A 26,382-nucleotide genomic window follows, 5' to 3' on the forward strand; every position below is an offset into this window, starting at 1 on the left:
GTAATTAAATCCAGAATGAGGTTCAGAAACGGGCAAGATGCAGCGAAAGCAAGAGAAGCAATTTTAAAGCAAAAGGCAGTGTGCCGGGACCCGGGGCGTGACTAATGGTGGGTGGGGGCAGCAGGTGGTTGAGGGGACTGACATGGACCATTAGGCCTCAAAGGGCAGAGCCACGCCATGTATTCAAAGCACGCGACCTCCCCCCCCAAGGACTCCTGGGAGCTGTAGTTTTCCCGTCACGGGGCGGCTATCCTCGGCTTCCTTAAACTATGAAGTGTTTGGGAGTTGCGGGGTGGAAGGAGTGCCACGCGCTTTATATGTGCACTGGACGTGCTTTAAAGGTCTGGCGCGAATCCGCTGCATCCGCCATTGGCACTGCGAGCAGAAATTTCTTTTCTCATGGAGGAGCGTTCACGTGCTTAAGCAAGATAAGCCCTTCATCTTTATCGAAGATGGCGGCGCCCACAGGGTTGCTATAGGAGAGGGAAGCGTATGGAGCCTCCCTGCAGCATTCGTGGCCGGCGTAAGCAAGGAGGCCAATTGCAGGCAGGAGGAGGGGCAGTTGTTGTTTTCACCCCAAAAAAGCAAAGAGGGCGGGGCTTCATGTTCAAAATGGCGACGCCCACATAAACGTTTTATCTAGGTACACAACTTATTGTTAGAAGTGGCTCCGGCGACTCGCGTTAAATTTACAAATTATTTTTTTTAAAAAAAAAAAGAGAGTAAGCGCGATGAAAATGCGGCGCGCAGTCTCCCGCACAAACGAAGCGAAGTCCGCAAAAGAAAAGAGGCGGAGCCCGAATGTCCACAAAGATGGCGGTGTCCAGGCTGCCCCGCCCACTCAAAATGGCGGCGCCCTGGTGGGAGGGGTTCCGTACGGAGACCTCGCCGTGGCCCCGCCCATCGCCGCTGCCGAGGAAGAGAGACTCCTCACAGGCGCAAGATGGCGGCTCCCAGGGCGGCGTGAAGGCGCCTGGAGCCCGCAGCTTGCCCATCGGTGCCGTACAGCGGGGGTGGATCGAGCGGCCCGTTGCGCCTGGAAGGCGGAGGGAGGGAGGCCTGGCTTAGGGCTCCGGGTCGCGGGGGCAGGCAGGGTCGGAGGGGGAGACGCGGCGGGTGGGGGGGACGAGGGGGAGGCGGCTTCTCCCTCCCTGCGGCCGCCATTTTCCGTCCGGGCAACACAAGATGGCGGCTCCCAGGGCCGGGCTCTGAGCGGGGGCCGGAGGGGGGCGGCAGAGGGGCCCTGCTGCGGGCGGGGTGGAGTAACTGCCCCGCGCGGGGTAGTTCCCTCGGAAGGGCAATTGGTAATAGTTTTTCGAAAGTGGGGAGGCAACTAGGAGGCAGTTTTTGTTTCGGCCCCCACCCCTCTTCCTGCCACACGGGGAGGGCGTTTGCCCCATAGGGAGGCTGCATTCCGGGGGGGCCGCGCCAGGCAATCCGAACTCGAGGAGCGGAGGGTTAGCAGCTCCTCCGCCAAGGGGCGCCTCCGCTCGCTCTCGGGGCAGCAACCTCCCTCCTCCCCCCACATAGGAAAGAAAAGAATAGGTATTTGCTTTTCCAATAGTTTCTTTTTTGTGGGGGTATACATTTCTCAGCATCTCATTTTCACAACTACTCCGAAGTAGTTTGTTGCAGCAAGGAAGTGACTCCGGCTTAGTTTCCGCGGTGAGGGTTGTTGTAGCAGTAGTAGTCAAGAGAGGACTTGGGGGGTGTTGTGCCCCATTTAAGGCGGGTGTTTTGACCAACCACCCTGGGAAAAAAGTGAAGCAGCCGTGTCTCCTACTCCCACTCTTACCTCGAAAGAGGTAGAGTGCATGTGGGTTGGAAGAGTGCCCCCCCCCGCTCCTTTTTTTAAACCACCTCTAGATAAAAACTGATAGGATTGCCTCTTTGTTGCGCGCTTTTAGAGGACTGATCGCTAGGAAGGAGACTTACACTTGGGAAGTGCTTTCCATGGCTGCCGCCTCTGCTATTGTCCCTAGTGGGGGCTCCCCAACAGGTGGCGGGACCACCCCCGGGCTGCTCCAGCCCCGCTGGAAGCGGGTGGTTGGGTGGTCAGGCCCCGTGCCTCGGCCCCGACATGGGCACAGAGCTGTGGCCATCAAAGAGCTGATTGTGGTCTTCGGAGGGGGCAACGAGGGCATCGTGGATGAGTTGCATGTCTATAACACAGGTAAGGGGGGTGAATGGGCAACAGCATCTAGGGTGTTCATAGGGTGAGGGCATTACCCCCATTTGTAGCCAAATCATGAAAAGCTTGCCTATAATAGATCCCAGAAAGACTTGTAATTCTCCAAGAAAGCACGAAGTAAAAACTCTCATATCTTGTGTAAATGTATATATGTATGTATAACTCCCACTTTTGTTTTAGGTTTAGGCTGCTAAGATTGCTATATTGTTTAACTCTTGCTCCCCCAAAGCTGCAAGTTGATATAGTAGGGTGTGTGGTAATAGAGGGGGGAAGAGCTAGAAGGTTGAAGTAGTTGTAAAGTCCCTCTTGTTCCTTTGCGGTTAAATTTCTTCCAGCCCTTTGGCTGTGATAATTGGCATGTGCTTGAGTCTTCTCGTTGTAGCCGTCTTCCGTTAGGTTGAAATCAAGGGACTTTACATTAGGAACTTTTCTTCCTCTGTGTTGGTGTCCGGAGAGGAGTAATTGAACTTTGGGGGTGCAGGAGGGCGTATCAGGGTATGTTGGCAGGGGAGCTCATCTCCCACTGGCAACATATCTTAAATGGATTGTCTTGTTGCAGCCACATGAGCCCCAATCATCAGTCTCAGTGGCACTGGGGAGACTGCGTGGTCTGGCAAAAACAGAGATGTGCCCCAGCTTGATTGAAAAAGAGAAATTCCCGAGAATTGTCTATCACGAAGCCAGTGCACCCAGCTTAGAATGCAGCTCAGGGTACCCTGAGGACACAAGTGCTTGCCTACTTTCAAGTTAACCCTAGTGTGTTGGAGGTAACTGTGCGATGTTTTCTGCCTCCTCCCAATGTCAACACCCTGGTTCCCACATGCATTCATGGGGGGGAGGCGCAGGCAGAGAAGCTTTTCTTCCCCCAAGGGCTTGGCGGGAAAAATTCAACTTTCAAATGCTGCAGCTTTTAACCCCTTGTTGTCTGGTATCTTTGCTCAAATATAGAGCGCGCACCAGTACAGTGCCTCTGAAAGTTGTGGTGGGTTCAGAGCAAATGCTGGAACATTCCACCCTGTAGCCATTTGGGAGGGGTCAAAGACCCTTATCTCCAGTGTCAAGAGTTGGAAACATTTACGCCTCATAGTGTCAGTTGTAGATTGAAGTTTGCTGAAACCCTTCCCAGGGCTGGCTTTAATCCCCCCCCCCCCCCCCCCGTGAGTGCTAACAGAAAAAGTCACTTTTTGCAAGCAGATTCCCACCCCTGATCTACTGTTCCTGTTCTTTATTGGGAGTCTGGGCTCAGGGTGGAGTCTGTTGGCTTCTTCAAACTAAGCTGCATGTGAGCACGTTGTGATGTGGGTTCTGTTTTCCTGCCAAAATGTAAGGATGGGGCAGGTGGGCCTCTGTTGTTCAGAAGCTCCTACTGCTCAGCTAGGGCATTATATACGCATTCTCGGAAGACACAATTGGTGTTCACTCTTTTTTCCCTTTTTTTGCAAGGCAGCAAAGGGGGGGGGGGTGAATTCATTTTCCCAGACCCGTTGTTGCAGCAGGCTTTCAGCCCAGGTGATATACCAGGATTAGTTTAGGGACATCTAGCCTGCCAGTGTAAGCTTGCAGCGTGATCTGAGTTCTTTAAATTACAAAAATAACAGTAGATTAAGAGGTTAGCTCTTAAGATTACCAAATTGAGTATTAATTGGAAGGGCTTTCTAGAAGTAGTCTTCATCAATGTTTTGATTTTGAACAGTATTAAAGGTTATTTCCTTTTCTGGATCAGAAGGTCCTTATTTAGTCTGAAAGGGTTACCATACCATCATTGCGTCTTCAGCCTAGTTTCCTGCACAGTATGGTGATTCCTCTGTTCCTGATCTATGGGTTATGTGGACTTCCTAGCTTAGAATGCACAATTTGGGATTAGTATGAACATTTTCTCTGCTACAGTGAAGCAGATTTTGACACTTGTGCCTTCATTTGTGTTACTCATATGAAATAGAGAAGAGTCCTCATTTTAAACAAAAAGCAACTTTGGATATTTTGGAACACAGAGATCTGAGTGGAATCTATAACAAGGCTTAAGATATTTTTTCCCCATGAAGGAAGAATTCTTCAAGAAGCTCAGGAAATGTCAAGTGTTTTTCCTTAGTGTTAAATTTAATTTCAAACTTTTTTCAATCCTAGTCATTTCATGCTACTGCTTCTTGTACTGCAAAATCAGTCTTTGCAGGCAAACAAAATGAAAGTGATGTTCGGAGACCTTCCTGGAAGCATTGGCTAGTTGTCAAAGCGAGGTGTTAAGAGGGGTGAAGGTGCTGGGTTGGTGTAACCTTCTTTGGGTAGTTCTGGTAGGCCTTCCAGCATAATAAGGTTTTGGTCATTGAGACTAGTTAAGTAGGGTTGCAGCTTAAATTCACTGCAGGAATAAATGTGTGGCCTGAAGCTGCATTGGGTTTGCAAGTGCATGTGGAAGGGAGTCTGTCTCTTCCTCCCGTCTTCTAGAGCTGCTGTGACTGGAGTCTTGCAGTGTAAGGAGAGCTGGGCAGGAGGGGTGGGGGCAGCTTCCTGATTGGCAGTTGCTTCTTCTCTCTGATTTGCCTGATAGGCTGCTTCCTCCCGCTCTGCTCACTGTAAACAGTTCCTCTGGCTGGCAGAAGCCTTGTGCTGCTGAGTGCTGCATCCACCAGGAGCACTGGGAAGGAATGCCTCCTCCCTCATTTTGACTTCTTTGCTTTTGTGGCCAAGATGTTTAGCTAGTAGAGTACTTCCTTTATTTCATTCTCACCAGACAGAGGTGAAGCCTCTTCGCTGAGAGGTTTTCCTGTTTCTGGGGTGCTTAGTGTAGGGCTTAAATGCCAGTAGAGGGCAAGGAAAGGGGTTCTGTTACAAATCATGTCATCCTCAGTCTGGAGACAAGGGAAGCAAGCCACTGCTGCAGTGAGTGCATGAAGACAGCTTAGGTCTTCAAATCAAGTGGTAATAGATATCTCATTACGTGGTGGATTGGCAGCCAAGGGGGTGGAGAGATGAGCCAGATTCACACATCTGTGCCTCCGCGGCTCAAGGTTGAGCCCTGCTTGCATCTGAGCAGAGTTTAAGGCAGCCCTTCTGACTCCCCTCTGCTTGTCTCTTAGCTACAAACCAGTGGTTCATCCCAGCTGTGCGGGGAGACATCCCTCCTGGTTGTGCGGCCTATGGCTTCGTTTGTGACGGAACCCGTCTGCTGGTATTTGGGGGGATGGTGGAGTATGGCAAGTACAGCAACGACCTCTATGAACTGCAGGTGAGTGGCTGCAGGACATAAGACTGTTCTCAGTTCAGGAAGGGGGGTGGTTTGAAAGTTAGGCAAGGGGCTTGCACAGTACTACTGACACAGTGCTAAGTTGTGGAAGTCAGACCCTGGTCTACCTTTTTGATTCACCCACATTATTTCCTGCAGCTACTGTATTGGGCCACTAGTCTCATAAGCAGCAGAGGGCTACCCAGTTTTTAACTTCTAGAAGTTTCTCTCTGTGCTCCTTTCCTTCCCAGCCACTCTCCCTGCTGCTTAGACGTTCTGCTTTTAAAATAAATCCTTCACTGCTCACTTGCTTTAACCACATGGCACTTTGTTTTAGGCCAGCCGTTGGGAGTGGAAGAGATTGAAAGCCAAGACGCCTAAGAATGGGCCCCCACCCTGCCCACGACTTGGCCATAGCTTCTCATTGGTGGGCAACAAATGCTACCTGTTTGGGGGCTTGGCCAATGACAGTGAAGACCCTAAGAATAACATTCCCAGGTATAGTGTTTGTGTCTTGCCCTGTGTCGTGATCAAGCTGTAGTGTGCTCCAGGTGCAACGACTTTGCTGTCAATTTGGACTGGAGCTTCTCACTTGTATTTCCATCACTGGGACCTATGCAAGGGAACCACTGGTCTTGGGGGTGTTGTTGAATTTGAGCGAATTATTCGTTCCCACCTCACTTTTCTTTAATTCTTGAGAAAATATTGCTTGTGCTGTCTACAGGAAGGGGGTTGTAAAGGCCTGGGTAGTGTCTGTGGGTACACAGTTGGGAAGCAAAGAAGAGCCTGGCCTGGCTTTCATTTCTGTTTTTCTGTCTCTGCCCCCACCCCAATTACAGGTACCTGAATGACCTCTATATCTTGGAGCTACGACCAGGCTCTGGTGTGGTAGCCTGGGACATCCCCATCACTTATGGTGTACTGCCTCCGCCACGGGAGTCCCACACTGCTGTGGTGTACACAGAGAAGGACAACAAGAAGTCCAAACTAGTTATATACGGTGGCATGAGTGGTTGTCGTCTTGGTGACCTCTGGACCCTTGACATTGGTAACAGCATCAGGAATGGTTTATTTGCTTTGTTTTAGATTGAGGTGGCGTTTGTGGTACCGACTTAGAAGAGAGTGGGTCTTTTGAGCCCTGACAGGGATGCTAGTTCCAGCCTCAGCATCTTGAAAGGCTGGGAGGCAGGATCAAGCACTGCAGGTGGAGTGATCTCTTTGCTGTGTTTTTCTCCCCTCAGAATCTCTAACGTGGAACAAGCCCACCCTGAGTGGGGTGGCTCCCCTCCCACGCAGTCTGCATTCAGCCACAACTATTGGGAACAAGTAAGACCTGTCTCTGACATTCTTTAGCCTGATTTCTCACTGCTTTTGAAAGCCTAATTCCTAGTCTTGTCACAACTTTTGTTTACCATTTCTTCTCTTTGGGACAGGATGTATGTATTTGGAGGCTGGGTACCTCTTGTCATGGATGATGTCAAAGTGGCAACACATGAGAAGGAATGGAAATGCACAAATACCCTGGCCTGCCTCAACCTTGGTATGTGGGAGGATGTCCTACACATTCTTTCATTTCCCCCCACCCCCCGCCTGTCTCCAGTCCTTTCCTGTCTGATCGCCTCTGTGTGTATTTCTGTCTTTGCACAGACTCCATGGCTTGGGAGCCCATTCTGATGGACACACTAGAGGACAATATTCCACGGGCCAGAGCTGGGCACTGTGCTGTGGCTATCAATACTCGCTTGTACATCTGGAGTGGCCGTGATGGGTACCGCAAAGCTTGGAATAACCAGGTTTGCTGCAAGGATCTATGGTACCTTGAGACAGGTAAGAGGGTTCAACGTAGGAGCAGGGGCATTATGGAACAGGTGGAGATTTTGAGACTGAAGATCTATGTAAAATGGCAGAAGTAGACACTGTTGGGGGAATTGCATGTTTGAGTGCTCTCTCCCTCTGCATGTTTACTGTGGGAAGCAGGATTTAATCTTGCCTTGTCCCCAAGAAGCTAACTTTACACATGCAAGGAGCTTCTAATGTAGGGGCAACAAACAGGTGGTGTGTATTGTAGTGCCATCTTGCATTCTGGAGTAATAAACATAATTCATCTGTTTGAATTCCCTCCACATGAGAAGTTCTTTGCCTGTGAACAGCTAGCTTTTTAGGAGAAGGTGACTATATTTTGACAAGCTAGTTTTCTGGCAGCGGGGGGCAGGGTAGAGAAGCATTCAGGCATGCTCTTCCTCCATTTGCAGTTGGGCGTGATCTACAGTATTACTTTTCTGAACATGTAGGTGTTGCCTTGCTATCAGCATCTCTCTTGATTGTTGAGAATGTGGTGGTTTGCCCTGGTTCCCTCTTGTACTGCTTTGCAGGGAGTCTGCAGTATATTTAGTTTGTAGTAGACTGAAAAGACAATCTGAATTTGGCTTCTTACTCTAGCAAACTACATTTAATTTGTACCTAGCACCCAAACAGTGGGCATAGTGACTCCAGACTCCAGTCACTATTTTCCAGACCCACTGGTAGGTGGGATGAAGGAAGCTTCTGGCAACCTCCCCCCCCCCCCCCGCAAAAGTAGGAATGGAACTTCTTCACTTCCTCTTCCACGGTTGTATGCCATTCTGTTCAGTATGCACATGTCAGGGTTCAGATGTTCTCTTACACTGTTGTCACACCTTCCCATACCATATCCTTTCCCCTGTAATCATTTCCTGAAGCGCCCCTCCAGCTTTCCCTCCTCTGTCCCTAAAAATCCCTACAGCAATAAAGAAGGCAGCAGCCCCTCCACACCCAGTCCCCTGCACTTTCCTGAGTCTTTGCATGTCCCCTCCACCAGTGGATGCTCTGTGACTCAAGAGAGAATGTGCCATTCCCTTCAGGCACTGCTCCTATGGGGAAAGATCCAGATTACCACATCCCAGCCACTTCTGCCTAGGGGAGAGAAAGTTTTTTCCTCTGCTCTTAAACTAAATCCAATATTTGCCTGGCATTATGTCAGATGTTGTCAACAAATTGCCACCAATTGCTGCAGAAATGGGAAGGAGAGCTGCATTTCACTCAAAGGAACATTTTCCTGTATCCATAACTATCAGCACAGTAGGAGAGATACCTCTGGCTGGCATTGTTTTCTTTCAGCCTCCTGGTATATGCACTGTTATTCTCCCCCAACTTCCAAATATGTTCACCTGAAAAGGGTCTTAGAATGGGAAAAGGTGAACAAGATTTAGACCATCGAGAGAAACAAGCCAAGGCAATAATGCTGCTTACATGCTGGTGGCTTTTTTTCATCAGCACCTATGCTGCTGCTGCTGCAAAATGGTCTGGGAAGCTAAAAAGAAAATGTTGATGGGGCTGTACTGGTTTGCCCTTGCTTTTAGAGTAGTGTCCTGGAGTAAGTGTGTGAAATGGTATGGAATAGCTTTAGAGAAAAGGTTCTCTAAGGAATGTGATGGGATCGAGTGATGTGATGGGACACCTGCAGTGTCCTCTTCCTAATGCCATCTGTTCTTATTCTTCTGTTCCAGAGAAACCTCCATCGCCTTCACGGGTGCAGCTGGTTCGTGCCAACACCAATTCCCTGGAAGTGAGCTGGGGCTCTGTCCCAACAGCTGACACTTACCTGTTGCAGCTCCAGAAGTATGACATCCCAGCTGCCACCTCGCCAGCTGCCAATCCTGTGCCCTCAGTGCCTGTCAACCCCCCCAAGAGCCCCGCTCCAGCTGCAGCTGCCCCTGTCCCCACAGTGCAGCCCCTGGCGCAAATGGGCATTACCCTGCTGCCCCAGACCACAGCTGTTGCAGCTGCTGCTGGTGCCGTGGCTGCTACCGCCGCCGCCCCACCTACCACAACCACCATCCAGGTGCTGCCTACTGTGCCTAGCAGCCCAATGCCTGTGCCTGCTGCTGCTGCCGCTGCCACCGCCGCCACTCCTCGTCCTCAAGGTAAACGGGAAATCCTAGGGGGCAGCAGGGAGCACAGGACTCTTTATATTTTCAACTAATACCCCATCCCAAACTTGCCAGGAAGCACACACTTTCTTCCCACTAACATCTGGTGAAAGAGCCATGCAGCTCCACCCGCAGGGCCCTCTTTACAGTAGCCCCAGGTTTTAGAAAGACCTCCCAAAGGAGGAACAGCAGAACACCTTCAACAAAATTAAAATAACATTTATTTCTTAAGATTCTTAGCATGTGCATCTTTGAGCGTAGGGTGTGTTGGTCTAAATATTTTAAATGAAATGCATAAGAGCCAAATCCTAGTCTGTATTTGGGGCTTTTAAGTCAATGTCTACCCCCACCCCCCACCTCAGAAAAATATCTGAGTCTGTTTGCCTAACAGTGAATCACATAAGGGGACATAAGTTGGAAGCGGGAAGGAGCGGAGCTGCGTTGAACAGTGTGTGCTTTTAAGGCCCTCATTTTTATTTTTAAAATAAGCTTCCAGTTCCATATTCTTCATTGATGTGTATATATTTCCTCACCAGTTCAAGGGGGAGGACGCTGTTCTTGGGATATTACTTACTTCACTTGGGGCAAGTGATCAAAGGAAAATGTACACTTTCCATGCCAACTGACTGCTTTTTGCGAGGGCAGCCAGCTTGAGAACCATCACAGTAACTAGGAATCTAGGACACAAACATGTCTTTTGGTTTTGTCCTCTTCCTTGGCAGCTGTCCCAGCTGTGCTGAAGGTGACAGGCCCACAAGCTACTACAGGGGCTCCATTGGTGACGGTGCGTTCAGCAGGGCAGGCTGGGAAGGGGCCTGTGACAGTTACGTCACTGCCGGCCGGAGTGCGTATGGTGGTACCCACGCAGAACACTCAAGGGACAGTAAGTATCGCTTAAAAGAATGGGGGGGGGGGCTGTGCTGGAAGGAACTAATTCTCTGTCCTAAGACAAGAACTTCAGGACATTAACTTCCTGACACTCTTCCCTATCCTTCCAGGTGATTGGCAGTAGCCCCCAGATGAGTGGCATGGCTGCTCTGGCAGCTGCTGCTGCTGCCACTCAAAAAATTCCGCCATCTTCAGCCCCTACAATGCTGAGTGTGCCTGCTGGCACAACCCTAGTTAAAACTGTTGCTGTTTCACCGGGAACCACCACACTACCCACCACAGTTAAAGTTGCCTCTTCTCCCGTCATGGTGAGTATCTGCACCATACTCTCTGTTAGGAGGCTGTTTGGCTCATTAGCCTGCAACCAGTTTTGCACACAGCAGGTGGCAAGAGGGCAACATCTCCTTGTGCTTTGTGAATGAAACCCTAGATTTCTGCCTCCTCGTTGCCCCTTTTTAAAAAAGGGGGTGGGGGGCTTAAGGCAAGGGCAGAGGACCTTTGGTTACTCCTGCTGTTACTGGATCATCCCTGTCCATTGACCATTCTGACTGGAGCTGATGGGAGTTGTAGTCCAGCAGCATTGGGAGGGCCACAAGTTTCCCACCCCTGCTCTTAGGGATCTTTGCTTTTCTCATGTTGGCCATGTTGATGCAGGTGAGCAACCCAGCAACCCGCATGCTGAAGACAGCCGCCGCTCAGGTTGGCACCTCGGTGTCTTCGTCCACCACCAATACACCTACTCGGCCCATCATCACCGTGCACAAGTCTGGCACTGTCACTGTAGCACAGCAGGCCCAGGTGATGACTACTGTGGTGGGAGGGGTGACCAAGACCATCACATTGGTGAAAAGTCCCATCTCAGTACCTGGAGGCAGTGCGTTGGTAAGTATCCAAGTTGCGGGGGGGGGGGGGGGCGCGGAGCTGAGAGCAGATATATCTTTCAGCCCACTAAACACTCCACTCTAGATGAAAGTAGGCAATTGTACAGGACAGTTCCTTCCTTTAGCATTTGTGAGCTGCTGCTCTCCCTCAGTATTCTCTATTGATGAAGGTTTACCAGCTACTTTATTAACCCAGCTTCTCCTCAATAAGGATGAGAAGAGTGATAAGAGAAAGTCCCTTCATTTTTGGACATGTCAGGGGCAAACCAATCTTGTTTTCTCCTGACAGATTTCCAATTTGGGTAAAGTGATGTCAGTTGTTCAGACTAAACCTGTTCAGACATCAGCTGTGACAGGCCAGGCATCAAGTGGCCCTGTGACCCAGATAATACAGGTAAGAACTTACAACATAGGATTGGTTGCCATATATATCCCCAGCCCAAGAGCACTTTGCTGGACTGTTGATGCTGCTTCCAACCACACTTTTAGATGTGCAAACTGAGGCTCACTCATTAATTTTCAACACACTTTTAGGCATAGACTTGTAGGGACCGAAAGCAATATTAAGTTTTTCTGATCATCACAAATTGTTCCATGGTGGCCTTTGTTACTTGCTTCTTGTGAACAATTTAGGTTCTTGCTCTTCTAGAGCTTCAGGTTTTTTTGTACGGCCTCCCTATTTGTTGAGTGTAAGCATATTGAGATGCTTGTTATGTGCATCGTTTATTCCCTGTGTTTTCTCTGTTTCTCCAGACCAAAGGGCCCCTGCCTGCTGGCACTATCCTAAAGTTGGTGACCTCAGCAGATGGCAAGCCCACCACAATCATCACCAGCTCCCAGGCAGGCGGTACAGGCACCAAGCCCACCATTCTGGGCATCAGCAGTGTCTCTCCAAATACAACAAAGCCTGGCACCACAACCATCATCAAGACCATCCCCATGTCTGCTATTATTACCCAGTCAGGTGCCACAGGTAGGGAGTTGAGTGTGATTATAAGCAGTACTTCATGGCACTGGCTGGGTGGTGGGTAGCGGAACTAGAAGATGCTGGGAAGTGCAGCAGCCATTGGGATCACTCCTAGGATGGCTTCAAGAGGACTTCAGTGTTTCTCTATCCCAAGGGGTTAAAGCTCCCTCCCTCCATGTTACAGCTCTGCCTCTTTTTTCCAGGTGTCACCAGTAGCCCTGGGATCAAGTCTCCCATCACCATCATCACCACAAAAGTGATGACTTCTGGCACTGGGACACCTGCCAAGATCATCACGGCTGTACCCAAGCTGACCACAAGTCACGGGCAGCAGGGTGTAACACAGGTGAATCAGCTAGTTAGATGAGAGGGCACTGAGTGCTGCGTTGTCCTGAGCTGCAACTCGAGTTCTTAACATGTCAAATGTGTGCCTTTCCAGGTGGTACTTAAAGGAGCCCCAGGTCAACCTGGCACTATCCTGCGAACAGTCCCTATGGGTGGAGTGCGGCTTGTCACCCCTGTCACAGTGTCTGCTGTCAAGCCTACTGTCACCACTTTGGTGGTGAAAGGAACTACAGGTGAGTGTGCTGGCCTGGGGGCAGGAGCAATAGGCTGGACACTTAGGCTAATGCATTTGCTTTTCATTATGAAGCCCCAGCAGCTGTGAGGGTAAGTTGCCTGTTAGGTAGAATGCTGGCTACACCTTGGCTTGTGCTTGCTGTAAATTTGGTTGCCAGCTTTGTTTTCTTGCTGCTATGCTGTCTATATGTCCCTAGAAAAGCAGCCTCATGGGACACTGACCAGGACCCTTGAAACCCATGTTTACTGCTAGGGGTACAGACTGGGTTTCTGACCCATTGAAACCAGCACACTGTGGAGGATACCAATCACAACCTTTCCGTCTTCTTCCAGGTGTCACAACCTTGGGCACTGTAACTGGCACAGTCTCAACCAGCCTAGCTGGGACTGGGGGACACAATACCAATGCCTCCTTGGCGACACCTATTACCACCTTGGGCACCATTGCCACACTTTCCAGCCAGGTCATCAACCCAGCTGCCATCACAGTCTCAGCAGCACAGACTACCTTGACAGCAGCAGGAGGGCTGAGCACTCCCACCATCACCATGCAGGTATGGAGTGGGTCAGAGGGAGCTTCTGGGGAGTTGTTTCCTGATAAATGTGAAGTCCTCATGGCCTCCCAGTAAATTGATGAGCCCAGGGATCTAGGGTGGGCAAAGTACTTCACGTAACACATAATTAACTTGTGGTGCTTACTATTGTAACAAGATGGTTGCTGGCTAAGGTGGCTTCAAAAGGGGAACATACGGATTCATAGATTCTCTTGTTGGTTATTAGCTGTGATAGCCAAATGGAACCTTTGGGTGTCACTCAGCTGGTGATAAGACTTCTGTCCGCAAAATGCGGAGGGAAGCAATTATCAGTCCCTCAACTCTCTGGAGCATATTTATGGAGGTTGGAGAGGCGGGAGGGGGAGTTACTGGAAATTATTTTCTTCCCCATTGTGCTGAAAGAAGCCTTCCCTTAAGCTGAACAACACAGTAGGATACAGCCCACTGTCTTCAGTGCAATGTAGTCCTGTAAACCAGTTCCTGGGAACTAAGCAGGGGGGAAACGGTTCTCTTTGGTTTAGTGGCCCTGGGACGAAAGTTCCCTCTGTTCTCATGGCCCCAGTCTTTTAATTTACAGCAGCTGTGGTCTAGCAAATACTTGTCCAAGATCTGAAACCCCAAGGTGAGCTTTGTGTCAAGTGTGTATGTGTGCATGAGAGAGAGAGACATTATTCTTGTTTATAAAACCCAATAAAACCCTATTGCAGAATTCATTGTCCTTGGGTTATTATAGCCTCCCTGAACACTAGCCTGCTATTATATCTGTAAGGCCAAGCAAGAAGGAGGACAGACTTTAAGCTCTGCAGCACCTTAACTTGCTTATTTATGATGCTGCAGGAAAGATTTGCAGTCTGTCCTCTCCTGGTGGAGGCTTGCAGACCATTGGTTACCTGAACTAGCCTCTTAACATGTCTCATGTCCACTTTCCCTATAAGCAAGATCAAGGCTGTTATACGTTACACAAAATGAGGTGATAGAACTATGGACTATAGTTCTTCAGATTCAAGATGAGTTGGGGAGTTATATTTTTGACGACTCCCCACAAACTATTTTTTTCTATCTGCAGAGAAGAGTACTATGTTAAATAGTTCTCCGTTATATACTGAGAAGCATTCAAAAACATAATTGCCAACTGTATCCTGAGCTGGTGTGGTTCCACCACCTCATTCTGAGTAATTTGTAAAATTGTTCTAAGACTTATTTTTTAATGGTGCAGAAAAAGTCTATGGCCGAGGTTTTTATTCTAACGTGTGTGTATTGGTCTCTGCTTATTATCTCTAGCCTGTGTCCCAGCCTACTCAAGTCACCCTGATTACGACACCCAGCGGCGTGGAGGCCCAGCCAGTGCATGACTTGCCCGTCTCTATCTTGGCCTCGCCTACCACAGAGCAGCCCACAGCTACTGTTGCAATTGCTGAATCCGGGCAGGGAGACGCACAGCCAGGCACCGTCACTTTGGTGTGCTCCAATCCACCATGCGAGACACACGAAACGGGCACCACCAACACAGCCACAACAACTGTAGTGGGCACTTTGGGTGGGCCGACCCAGGTGCAGTTTGTGTGTGAGGGGCAAGAGGGTGGTGGGCTTCAGCCCAATGGGAGAGTCGTGCGGGTATGTTCAAATCCTCCTTGTGAGACCCACGAAACAGGCACCACCAACACTGCCACCACTGTGCGGAGTGCTGGGCAAAAGGTGTGCTCCAACCCACCCTGCGAAACGCATGAGACTGGAACTACCAATACAGCCACCACCTCCAGGATTGAGAAGACTGCAGATCCGCCATGCCAAACTTTCCAGACTAGTGCCACTAGCACTACCATGACAGTGAAACCCATTGTGGGCACAGGTCAGCTAGTGTGCTCCAACCCACCCTGTGAAACCCATGAGACGGGAACCACCAACACAGCCACCACTGCCACCTCTAACATGGGCCGAGGGCAACCTGATGGTGAGCAGAAAGAACCAACCAACCCCCCATGCCAGACAAAGCAGACTAATACAACCAGCACCACCATGTCGGCAAAAGCAGATGTGCCCACTGAGCAACCATGTGCAGTCCGGATGGTGAGCTTTACTTCAGCTTCTGGTGTGCCCAGCGTTGCCTCTGGCACCACCAGCACAGTGCAGGCCAGCGAAAGACTACCAGCCCCCAAAAGCCTACAGTGTGAATCCCATCACACCCACACCACCAATACTGCCACTACAGCTCGGTCTCTGATGGGCCGAGGGCAGCCTGATGGTGAGTGGGTGGGATCCGCCAACCCTCCGTGCCAAACGCAGCAGACCTGTTCCACCAGCACCACCATGTCTGCCAAAGCAGATTTGCCTACAAAGCAGCTGTGCACAGTGCAGCCGGCATTGCCCGATTCAGGTTCAATGCTGCCCCCCTCAAGCACACCTTGCGAGACCAGCAAAACAGGCGCCAAGGATTCAGGCCCCCAGGTGTGCTCCAATCCACCTTGCGAGACTCACGAAACGGGCACCACTAACACAGCTACTGTATCCACATCAAACCAGGGTGCTTCACAGCCACTTTGCTCCAATCCGCCTTGCGAGACTCATGAAACAGGCACCACCAACACATCTACAACAGCCACTTCCAGCATGGGCGTAGGGCAGCAAGTGTGCTCCAACCCACCTTGCGAGACTCATGAGACTGGCACCACCAACACAGCAACCACCACAACGTCAAACATGGGCGCAGGGCAGGGTGAAGGTGCTGGGCAAACTCCTGCTGCTCCACCCTGTGAAACACAGCAGACGAGCTCCACCAGTACTACTATGACGTCCAGCACCGGAGGTGATGGCACCCACATTTCCAGCTCAACCTCTTTGCCAGTGGGGGGCTCTGAATCAGGAAAAGCCCCTGAGGGAGAAAGTCCAGGTACTGAAGGATTACCACTTCAGAACCCAACCGCCAGAGTGTGCTCAAATCCTCCTTGTGAGACCCACGAGACTGGAACGACCCACACAGCCACCACTGTCACCTCCTCCATGGGGTCCAATCAAGGTGAGATCAGGCAGGAGAGGAACTCTGGAGAGGCACCTGCTCCCAACTTGCATTTGGATGCCTTGGCCAGTGGCTTTCAGGCGGGGGGGGCGGGGCTTGCGGGGGGGGGACCCTGGGGATCTCTGGAAGCTTTATATTGTGACACCTTATGGTGTCACAGTAACCAGGAGCACTGCTTGGGTCCCTGTGTCATTTGTCCTAACTTTATACATTCAGTTTTCCTCAATCAAGTACCTCTTCCTGCTTGAGTAGGACTGGGCTTCTTGCACCACCTTTGGCATCCTTGTTTTCATGCAGTCAGTGAAATAAGTCCTGCATCTCTAAAGAGCAGGTGTTTTGAAAACTGTTTTGTCAGGGACTCAGGGGGGAAATAGTAATGGCAGGCGTCTCTTCTTCAGAAGAGTGTTGGGCTTACCCCAGGTGACATTCTCAGCTCACAGAATAATGCTGAGAGTCTACAGTGCCTTGGAGAAACAGCGTATGTATTTTTCTAACTGCCCTGAAATCCTTTGCAACACACATAGAACTCATTGGCAGACAAGTTCGTGGAAAATGTGTTTCCAGAATTCAGAGGTCTGTGAAAAATGCTCTGGAGGACACCAGCTTTGATGCAGGTTTGGCTGCCTTATAGGTTCTTCTTCTATAGGAACCAAAGTCTGGGTTTACTGCTGTCTGGAGAACATGAACAGGCAAATGGAATCTAAAGTTGTGGCTTTGTTCTCATTGCATAACCATTTCCTCTTTGCAGACCAGCCACCTGCCACCAATGGCCAACAGGGGGAACCTGAGTCAACTGTGACTGAGAGCCCAGCTGCCAGTAGCCCCAGTACTGTTACAACCACCGTTGCCTCCACACTGCCCAGGGCTGTCACCACCGTGACACAGTCAACACCCCCGCCAGGACCCTCTGTGCCGGTAAGAACCACAGAACCAGAACTGGGCTTGAAATAAAACTTGTTCTTCCACCCTCATCTATTCCATGGGATATGCCAGAAGTTGAGGCTCTAAGGCCCACAGTGGGCTTTGAGGGAGGGAGGAACTTCCAACACTCACCAACACTGAGCCACTCATTCTGGGCTCACAAGGGAGTGGTCACTAGGGTAGAGCGTGGAGGAGAGAATCGCCTTTTTATTCCTGCTTCTCCTCTCCCCATTGCTCATATGCTCACCTGCTAATACTTTATATGCAGCAATACAAATGGAGTTTAGAGAAACATTTGTTTATTCGGCCTGTTGGCGGTGGCCATTGAGAAGCACAGCAGTAGCAGCACAGTTCCTCCTTGGAGCCTTCCTTGAACCTTGTCTCCCAGTGCATCATTTTCTGATCCTAGAGTTGCCCCTAGGTGGTTTGCTGATCCAGTCCCTGATCTTTCTCTCAGTTGGAACTCAAAATGAAGAGGAATGTGGGGAACTAAGCTTTAATTCCTGCTGCTTCCTTTATTTTTTATCATTCTACATGTTACATTTATGTGTGAACAACTTAATATCCTGCAAAGCTCCATTTCTGGCTCCTCATAACAATACACTCTACCCCAAATGCATGCCAAAAGATCCTTAAGGGGTACCAGCATTCATTCCTCAAAAGTAAGAGAAATAAAATGAGAAAGAAATACACACCAGAGAACAGGGAGCTGAAATGCCTAGTCGTGACTGTTAAACAGAAATGCTGTGCTTGGGGCCTTTTAGGGACAAGTGATAGAATGGCTGGCTCCATCTTGCTCTGCTTCTAACCTTCCCAAAAGCATTTGGTTGACTAAGCTACAAAGTTCTGGGCCAGATGGACCTTCATTCTGATCCAGCATAAGCAATTCTGCCTTTATGTTGCAAGTTGCCTAAAAGCTGCTAGCAAACCTTGTGAGGCAGAGACATAGTAAAGAAATTCGCCAAAGATGATGCCAAGTTTGCCTTTCCATCACCCAGCCTCTGATGCCAGGTCCAGCATCCCCAGCATCTAGGCTACTAATACCATCTCCTACTTGTTGCAGAACATTTCTTCTTTGGCTGATACTCCTGTGGAGGAGGCCAGTCCCCCTGCTGAGACACCAGCTGCCACCAGTACAGATTCCCTTACAGGAGCCTCTGAACCACTGCAGCCTCCTGCGGAGATGCAGGCAGCAGCATCTGAGCCTCAGGAGCAAATCCACGCTGCACCGACAGCAGGCACCCCACCAGCTGAAGCTGCTCCCCCGCCAGAGCTCCCAGCGCCTGTGGTGGAGGCACCAGCAGCTCCTGCCCGGGAGCCTGTCACCATGGTGGTGGTGCCTCAGGTGACCCCTGCTGCTGCTCCTGCTCCCCCGCCTCCTCCAGCACCAGCACCAGCACCACCTTCAGAAGTAGAACAGTTGGCACTGCCCCAGGAGTTGATGGCCGAGAGCCAGGCAGGCACCACCACACTCATGGTGACAGGCTTGACGCCGGAGGAGCTGGCAGTGACTGCAGCTGCAGAGGCGGCTGCCCAAGCTGCTGCTACCGAAGAGGCCCAAGCCCTGGCCATACAAGCAGTTTTGCAAGCTGCCCAGCAGGCTGTAATGGGTGAGTGATCTCATCTCTCTTCCGATTGGCCCCGGGGTTATTGGGCAGGGAGTGTCCCTACATATTTATTCACCCAGCTGAGGTGGGGCACAGCCTCCTGCCCCTCCCTTCTGCTTTGCGTTAGCGGAGCATATATCTTTCCTGCAACCTTGTTCTGCCTCCAATTCCATCCTCTGGCATTTTTGCAGGTCCTGGAGAGGCCATGGATACATCGGAAGCAGCGGCAACACAAGCGGAGCTCGGCCACTTGGCCTCGGAGAGCCCTGAGGGCCAGGCCACCGCCATCCCCATTGTGCTCACCCAGCAAGAACTGGCTGCCCTCGTGCAGCAGCAGCACCAGCTTCAGGAAGCTCAGGCGGCGGCAGTAGCAGCAGCAGCCGCGGCGGCAGCTCAGCAACAGCCACCTCAGCACCCGCTGCCTTCCCACTTGCCCACAGAAGCCCTGGCCCCTGCTGACAGCCTCAACGACCCTGCCAGTGAGAGCAACGGTCTCAACGAGTTGGCTAGTGCAGTTACGAGTACAGTTGGGCTATTACCCCCTACGCCCACAGAGAGTAAGTAGTGCCATATGTGTCCTGTAGAGTGGGGGCGCTCCGCCTTCTGGTGGCAGGAGGCTATGGACTGCTGCTTGATGCGGGGGGTGGTCTCACACCCAACCTTTCCCTAAGCTGATGGCCTCCAAAGATGCTGACCCATCAGGTCAGCTGCAGTGGCTGGAGTGGCTGGGGCTGGTGGGAATCCAGCTTCCTCTGGAGGGCACCAGGTGGGTGGAGACTAGTGTTTAGGACACCTTCCGCCCTTTTTCAGTCTCGGTAGTGGGGGTCTCTTGGTTAAGGTGGGATTAGGTTTTGGAACTTGTGCTTTACTCTCCAGCTCTAATGGTGGAGAGATGCTTTGGAGGACAAATGATCAAGGTCTGAAATTTTCATTATTGTCTTCTTTGAACATGATTTTCCTCTTCCAGGCCTTGCTCCCTCTAATACTTTTGTGGCACCACAGCCAGTGGTGGCGGCGGCCAGCCCAGCAAAGCTGCAGGCGGCAGCTGCTCTGACTGAGGTTGCCAATGGGATTGAAGCAGCGCCAGTGGTAAGCTAAGGAGGGTCTAGAGGGGGAGAGATTTTTTTGGGGGGGTAGAGAGATACTGGTTTCTCCATATGAGGGTGACCAAGGCATCCAGTAGGATAGGATGGTTTATGTCCCCCATTGCCTGGGAAGGCTGGGAAGATGTGTGAAAGGCTTTGGGCTCAGCTGGTCCTGCAGTCACTGCATCAGTTCTTTTCCTGCCTTTGGCCAGGGCAGAAGGGTTTCTGAGCATCTCCTTCTCTGTTGTTGCGTTTTTCTCTCTTCCTGCTTTCACAGAATACTATGCTGTATGCTCCTAGTGGCATTTTGCAGCCTCCGCTTGCATTAACAGGTGGTCGCCCCACAACCTGCCAGATGCGGCCTGCGAATAATTGGCCACTTTTTCATTTGGCCCGCTGGACAAAACTGGTTCCCTACCCCTGCATTTGCAAGATGGATTCCTTCACCTTCACAGATGCATCTTTTGGCACAAGCATGCTATAAGTTCTATTGCAGCAGATGCCATCCACAGCTCAAATTTCTTCCCGATTCCCTCCTAGAATAGGATAGGTTAGACAAATCCCATTTTATTGGATGCCTTTGTCATCCCAGGAAGTAAAGGGAACTTAGAGTGCTCACTGTGAAGTTTCTAGTCAGATTAATAAGGCATCCAAGCCATATTCTATATGAAATGCACTATACATTTTCAAACTCACAAGTCAATGTACCTTAGTCCCTCAGCTAGTGCCAGGGCCTTCCAGAAGTCCCTTTGGCCCCTTTTTTTTCTTTTTCTCTATGGTTTTTGCCTCAAAAGGGAGAGTTTCAGCATTCTGCCTGTCTTAAGGCTTGGCAGCTGACGGGAGGAGGATCCTTTGGGATTGGTAATAAGCTAAAATCTAATTGTGCAGCTTCCCTGCCTTCCAAGGCAGTTGGGAGATATAACCCAATCCTTACCTCAATCACCCCAGACAAGAAAGAAGTCTCACAGAGAGTATTGAAAGTTTTTTTTTCAGCTTCCCAGAACTCACCCTCTGTTCTCCCACCCTGTTTAGAAACCAGAACCTCCCGCTCAGCCTCCAAAGGTGGTTGTGAAGAAGGAGAATCAGTGGTTTGATGTGGGTGTTGTTAAAGCAACCAACATGATGGTGACACACTACTTCCTGCCTCCTGATGATGCGCCTGCCACAGAAGTAAGTGACCTTCACCTATCTTTTGCTTTCTTCTAATGATGCATATAGTTTGAAGATTCAAATCTTTGCTGCCATCATGTCTCTCATCCTTTGTTCCTACAACCATCAAGGTGGTCCTCAAGTCCCCTTCTCACTGCTCTTCTCCCTGCAGGATGACTCGGGCACCATACCCGATTATTCTCAACTCAAGAAGCAGGAACTGCAGCCTGGTACTGCTTATAAATTCCGTGTGGCAGGAATCAATGCCTGTGGCCGGGGTCCTTTTAGTGAAATTTCAGCATTCAAGACGTGTCTGCCTGGCTTCCCTGGAGCACCATGCGCCATTAAAATCAGCAAGGTCAGTGCTCGTTCATTCTGCCAGTCACTTGCTATGTCAGCTTCTTGTTCTGGGGTAGCTGGGGCAACCTTTGTTGCTTCTCCTGTTTAGCTAATGCCTCTACCCCAGTGTGGCCGCTGGGAGCCAACTGTCCAAATCCTCAATCTATCTGTTGTGTGTGTGTGTGTGTGTGTATCTTTCTCAGAGTCCAGATGGAGCCCATTTGACTTGGGAGCCCCCTTCTGTCACCTCTGGGAAGATCACGGAGTACTCTGTGTACCTGGCCATTCAGAGTGCCCAGGCAGGCGAACCGAAGAGTGCAGCCCCCGCTCAGCTGGCCTTCATGCGAGTTTATTGTGGGCCCAGCCCCTCATGCCTGGTGCAATCAGCTAGTCTCTCCAATGCCCATATAGACTACACAACCAAGCCTGCCATCATCTTCCGCATTGCTGCCCGCAACGAGAAGGGCTACGGCCCTGCCACACAAGTCCGGTGGCTGCAAGGTGAGTGGTTGCTGCGATAGGATAGGAATTTGGGGAAGGGCTTCAGAAAGCATCTAGCCTGTTATCTTGTTTCTTCATGGAGAGGTGGTAATGCAGTTTCTCTTAAATGTATCCCCATCTACAGAAGAAGGAACAATGAATTACCAGGACCCATTGGTCTCTTTCAGTGCTGTATACAGTTGTACCTTGGAAGTCGAACAGAATCCATTCTGGAAGTTTGTTCGACTTGAAATGTTCAACTTCCAAAACACGGCTTCTGATTGGCTGCAGAAAGCACCTGCAGCCAACCGGAAGCTGTGGAAGCCCCACCAGACGTTCGGTTTCCAAAAGAACGTTCAAAAATCAGAACACTCGCTTCCAGTTTTCAATCATTTGGGAGTCGAAACGTTCGATTCCCAAGGCGTTTGGGAGCCAAGGTACGACTGTGTTTATGTACTATTACATTTAAAATATTGAGCCCATTATGCAAATGAAATATATCTGCATAATTTTATCTCAGGTTGAGTATTTTTGCTGAGATGTTAGGGGGCATGAGAGTTGAGTGGTTAGTTTAAAAGGGACAGAAGGGTTTTGCAAAATTCCCACCACCACTGCACTGTATTGGCTTCAATTGATTACCACCAGTGTGGCTGAGAGATATTCCTAAGGATGTGTGGGTGGGTGTTAAAAAAAGATCCCAAAGTTCTCAGGTATATGGCCTATGTTCCACATTCTGTTGTAAATGCATGACATATATAACCCAACATCTAGTGGGCAGTTTGCTCCTAGCTTGGGAGTCTTAAGGGCAGCTCAAGAAGTGCCACTTCAGACTGGGAAATCTAAATTGTAAACTGCTTGAGGCAGGACCTGTTGTTTTGCCACTTACTATGTGAAAGCTCAGCGGTCGAGTCCCAGGTTCAGTGCTTGGCATCACCAGTTAAAAACAGGGTTTTGGGTAGAAGGTGGCTTGAAAGGCTTCTGCCTGAGACACTGGGAAGCCACTGCCAGGCAAAATAGACAAGAATGGCCTGGGTGGGCAGTCTGCTATGTGGGATATGTACAAAGTTAGACTCTATATAAAACATTACGTTGTGGAACACGTTCCACTACATTGGTTGAACTGAGGCCAAGAATACTCATCAGTTGAGAGGATGGGGGGGGGGGGAATCAGTTGGGACCTGTAATGGAAAGGATTACTCACCATTGCATATTTCTGCCTATTGGGATGTCAAATTAGACCTTTCTGAGGTTAGGTGATTCTCGGGGTTGGCCAATTAAAGGGTTGCAGACCAACTCCAGCCTGCAATATAACCTTATTGGACCGCACTCTCCTGCTCCCAAGACACTGCCAACCCATGAATTGAGGTTTGGGCAGACATTTTTGTCCCCCATTTCTCTTGTAATTCATCACATGTTTTGAGAATGGTTAAGCATATTTGATGGCAAGTCACAGTGTGTGGTGTTCATAGTATTGGCTAAGACAGCTCACGCTTTATAACTGTATAAAGCCCCTTCTTCTTTGGCATGCTGCAACATGGCTATGGATAATGGTCAGTTGTGAGGAGGTCTATTGATGGCATAGCTAACCTCCAGCTTGTCTCAGGAGAATAGGGCTGCCCTCTGGACTATTAATCTCTGGCTATTTGCTGTGTGCAAGTACCTGAGCTGGAATCTGGTACCCAAGTTTGCTGTGTGCTCTGGCTCTCTGGATAGGGACTTGCACCTCCAGTATATGCATCACATTCTTTTCTTCACAGAATCCAGTAAGGATGGCTCCATGATAAAACCAGCCAACAAGCGGCCACTGTCCTCTCCCGACCTGTGAGTATTTCCTAGTGGAAAGTCATGCAGTGTTTGTGTTTCAGGTCAAAGTGGGAGAAGGGAAGGAATGCGTACAGAAAGGGACATCTGGAGTCTGTGGGTCCAATCAAGTTCCTATTTCTTAACCCAGATGGTCCAAGTTCCTTTTCTGTGTGCTGTGAATGGGCAGAGCCTGGGTGTATGGGGTGCTAGGGGAAGGGTCATACCTTTGATAGGGGCCAAATCATGCTCCTTCCGGGGTAGTTTGTTCACCTTTGGTCCTCACTCTGCAATCAGCTCTCACCTGTGGCTTCTAGAAGCTGTCAGCATGAGACAGTGGCCACACCCCAGGAACTGCTTCGACTGGCCAACTAAATCAGGCGAGGGTAGCCGATGGGTCTCAAATCCTCAGTGAGTCAGGGACTTTCCCTGCTTGCGAAGACAGGCTCCGGTGGATTGAGCAGATGAGCAATAGTGGGTCCAACAGTCAAGAAGGCGGTTTCTGCACGTGCTGTAGAGGGACGTGAGGGGTAGATGGGGCTTGTCCACCTGGGAAGGGAGCCCATGTAGGAGAAGGAAAACTGATGCTAAACCTCTGCTGCTTTGTGGAATATATTTGGGAGAAGAAAAGGCTAAGGAGCAAACCCTGTACAAATCTGGAGTAGAGTCCCTAAGACGGTTGGATGGTGCTTGTACACTTCCTTCCGGCAATTCCTGCAGCCAAGCTGGTGCTCTGCTTTCCTTTGGACCATATCAGTGAGGCCAAGAGGGTAGTCCTCTGGGCAGCCCAGGACCTCCGTACTTAATGACCAGGCTTGCACCCTGAGGAGGTCACTTTAGTGCTGCTATTTCAGCGGTGTGGCTTCACCCCTGGAAGCACACTCCATTGTCTTTCGAGACAGATGGACACCAGCAGCCACAAATGGACAGAGCATTTCATGAAGGATATTTTTAGGTGGGAGGGCACCACAAGATGGGATCCTTGCCAAGTGGAAATGCTTCTTCCTGGAACGGTTCTGCATAGGCAATCCAAGGTGAGAGAGATTCACTTTTGAGTGAGAGCGAGCACACATACCTATGCAGATGTGGATTTAGGAATTGATCTCTGAATCTGTGCATCAGGCCTAGCCTAGTATTTGGCTCATGAGCCCAACACATTTCTTTTCCTCTTTCAGGAAAACCGCTCCAAAGAAGCCCAAAGCAGATGGGCAGTGAAGGGCATCCCCTGCTCTCCCCTCTTCCTGCCTGCTCCACAGCCTCCACCTGAACCCCCAGCCAGTCAGCCGCCCCTTTGTGTGGAGGAAGATGGAACCGCTGAAAGCACATTTCATACACCACGGGGCTGGACTCTTGGGGCGGAGGACGCAGAGGCTCAAGTGAGGGAGCCCCAAGCAGGGGCCATCGCTGTGCCATGCCATGCTATGCCATGCCATGCCCCAGCCTAGGGAGGGGGAAGAAGGACTGGAGTTCCTCCCCTGCCCCCTGCTGCTGCCCCGTTTAACATGGACGCTGATGTTAGGGGTGGGTTTGGAGGGGGGAATTGTTATGGGGGGAGGGGGGCTGTTGGGTTTTTTACAAGTTGCAGTTACAGGAATGAAGTTCTTTTTGTATACCCCAGCATCCTGTGTCTTGGGGGTGGGAGGGTTATTCTCCCTGCCTCCATTTCTTGCCTCTGTACAGACCCTCTCCCTAGTTTAGTTTTTAGTGTCTGCGTTGGTAATGGAGAGAGAGGAGTCTCTGCTGTTTGGGGAGGGAGGGAGGGGCGGGAGGTGGTTGGACCACCAATGCAGCTACTTTTGGGGGTGGGTGGGGGGATGCAGCTCATTCTACAACAGCTGTTCAAATGCTCAGCCCAGGGCGCTTGTGGCTTCAACCCACCCCCTCTTCTCTACACATGCAGCAATTCCTCTAACAGCACAAGCTGATTTTTCCCTCTGCTCTTCCCTCTCCAGACCACAAGGCGGCATGTCTAGGCAAAAATGCCTTGCCATTCCTCTCCATCGTTTTATATAAAACCTTTTTTAGGGGGGAGGGGGAGACGTTTTGGAGGTATGGAGCCTGACCCCACAAGGTCAGGGTGATAAGCTAGGAACAAGACTGCGGGACAATACTGTTGCCTGTTGAAGTACAGCTTTCCCTCTGGTTGGGGCAGGGATCTAGGTTCCCTCCCACTCCAAAGGACTATGTACACCCCCCTCCACTCGCTGCCTCTCTGGACATTCCACAGAGGGGAAGGGAGAAGAGCAGTCAGGGCTTATTCTTCAGAGATGGTGGGGAATAGGCTATAAAATGAAAAGCAAACAGCTGCACTGACTGCTATGCCCTACCTCTCCATTGTCAAAAGAGATTTGGCAGGTAAAGCAGGCCCCCTCCCAAAAATAGCAAACAAACCCAGGAGCAGACCCCCTTCCCCACCAACTTGCTCTGTGCCCTGGTCTTTTGTATTATAATGTATTTCGCTGTGTCCCCTTCCTGTTCAGACCCTAAGATCCTCCCTACCCTACTCTCCTACCCCATTTATTTTCCTTTGAGACAGGAACAGTCCTCCTAGGAGTTCCCCATGGCTGTCCACCCCTCCGCTCCCCCTCACCCTAGTGCTGCGTATCTGTCGTTTTTGTGCTATTTTGAACAATTAAAGACCTCCTTTTTTTGGAAACCAGGTTCTGTCTGTGAAACTAGATCTTTCCCTCATCCTCTTCTAGTACTAGGGCGTTTCTGGCTACCTTTTGGGAGAAGAGCCCTCTTACCCTCGTGGGAGGGC

General features: G+C 50.4%; 1 protein-coding gene across 2 annotated transcripts; it reads left to right on the forward strand.

Moving 5' to 3' along the window:
• The first annotated feature begins 1,148 nt into the window (after positions 1-1,148).
• On the forward strand, positions 1,149-26,277 carry HCFC1 (host cell factor C1). 2 transcript variants are annotated; one of them, XM_081844502.1, is made up of 26 exons: positions 1,149-2,173; positions 5,266-5,414; positions 5,749-5,909; positions 6,251-6,459; positions 6,653-6,737; positions 6,845-6,951; positions 7,059-7,238; positions 8,936-9,352; positions 10,081-10,241; positions 10,357-10,554; positions 10,901-11,128; positions 11,417-11,521; positions 11,881-12,100; positions 12,298-12,440; positions 12,534-12,672; positions 13,007-13,227; positions 14,509-16,240; positions 16,989-17,155; positions 18,225-18,771; positions 18,960-19,325; positions 19,736-19,857; positions 20,886-21,023; positions 21,175-21,360; positions 21,545-21,842; positions 23,579-23,642; positions 24,797-26,277. In XM_081844502.1, exons 1-26 carry the CDS (start codon positions 1,954-1,956, stop codon positions 24,834-24,836), a joined length of 6,603 nt encoding a protein of 2,200 aa, XP_081700628.1. In that variant the 5' UTR covers positions 1,149-1,953; the 3' UTR covers positions 24,837-26,277. The 2 variants fall into 2 exon arrangements, with proteins under 2 accessions (XP_081700628.1, XP_081700629.1); XM_081844503.1 differs by having other exon boundaries at positions 1,150-1,545.
• Positions 26,278-26,382: the final 105 nt, after the last annotated feature.

Source organism: Podarcis erhardii (genome assembly GCF_964252035.2).
Source record: "Podarcis erhardii genome assembly, chromosome: 17".
In the NCBI taxonomy this organism is placed as follows: domain Eukaryota; kingdom Metazoa; phylum Chordata; class Lepidosauria; order Squamata; family Lacertidae; genus Podarcis; species Podarcis erhardii.

Coding starts and splice junctions, on each gene's coding strand:
- HCFC1 (XM_081844502.1), top strand. CDS start 1,954: ATGGCTGCCGCCTCTGCTATTGTCCCTAGTGGGGGCTCCCCAACAGGT. Junction 2,174..5,265: donor GTTGCATGTCTATAACACAG/GTAAGGGGGGTG, acceptor CTTGTCTCTTAG/CTACAAACCAGTGGTTCATC. Junction 12,673..13,006: donor GGTGGTGAAAGGAACTACAG/GTGAGTGTGCTG, acceptor GTCTTCTTCCAG/GTGTCACAACCTTGGGCACT.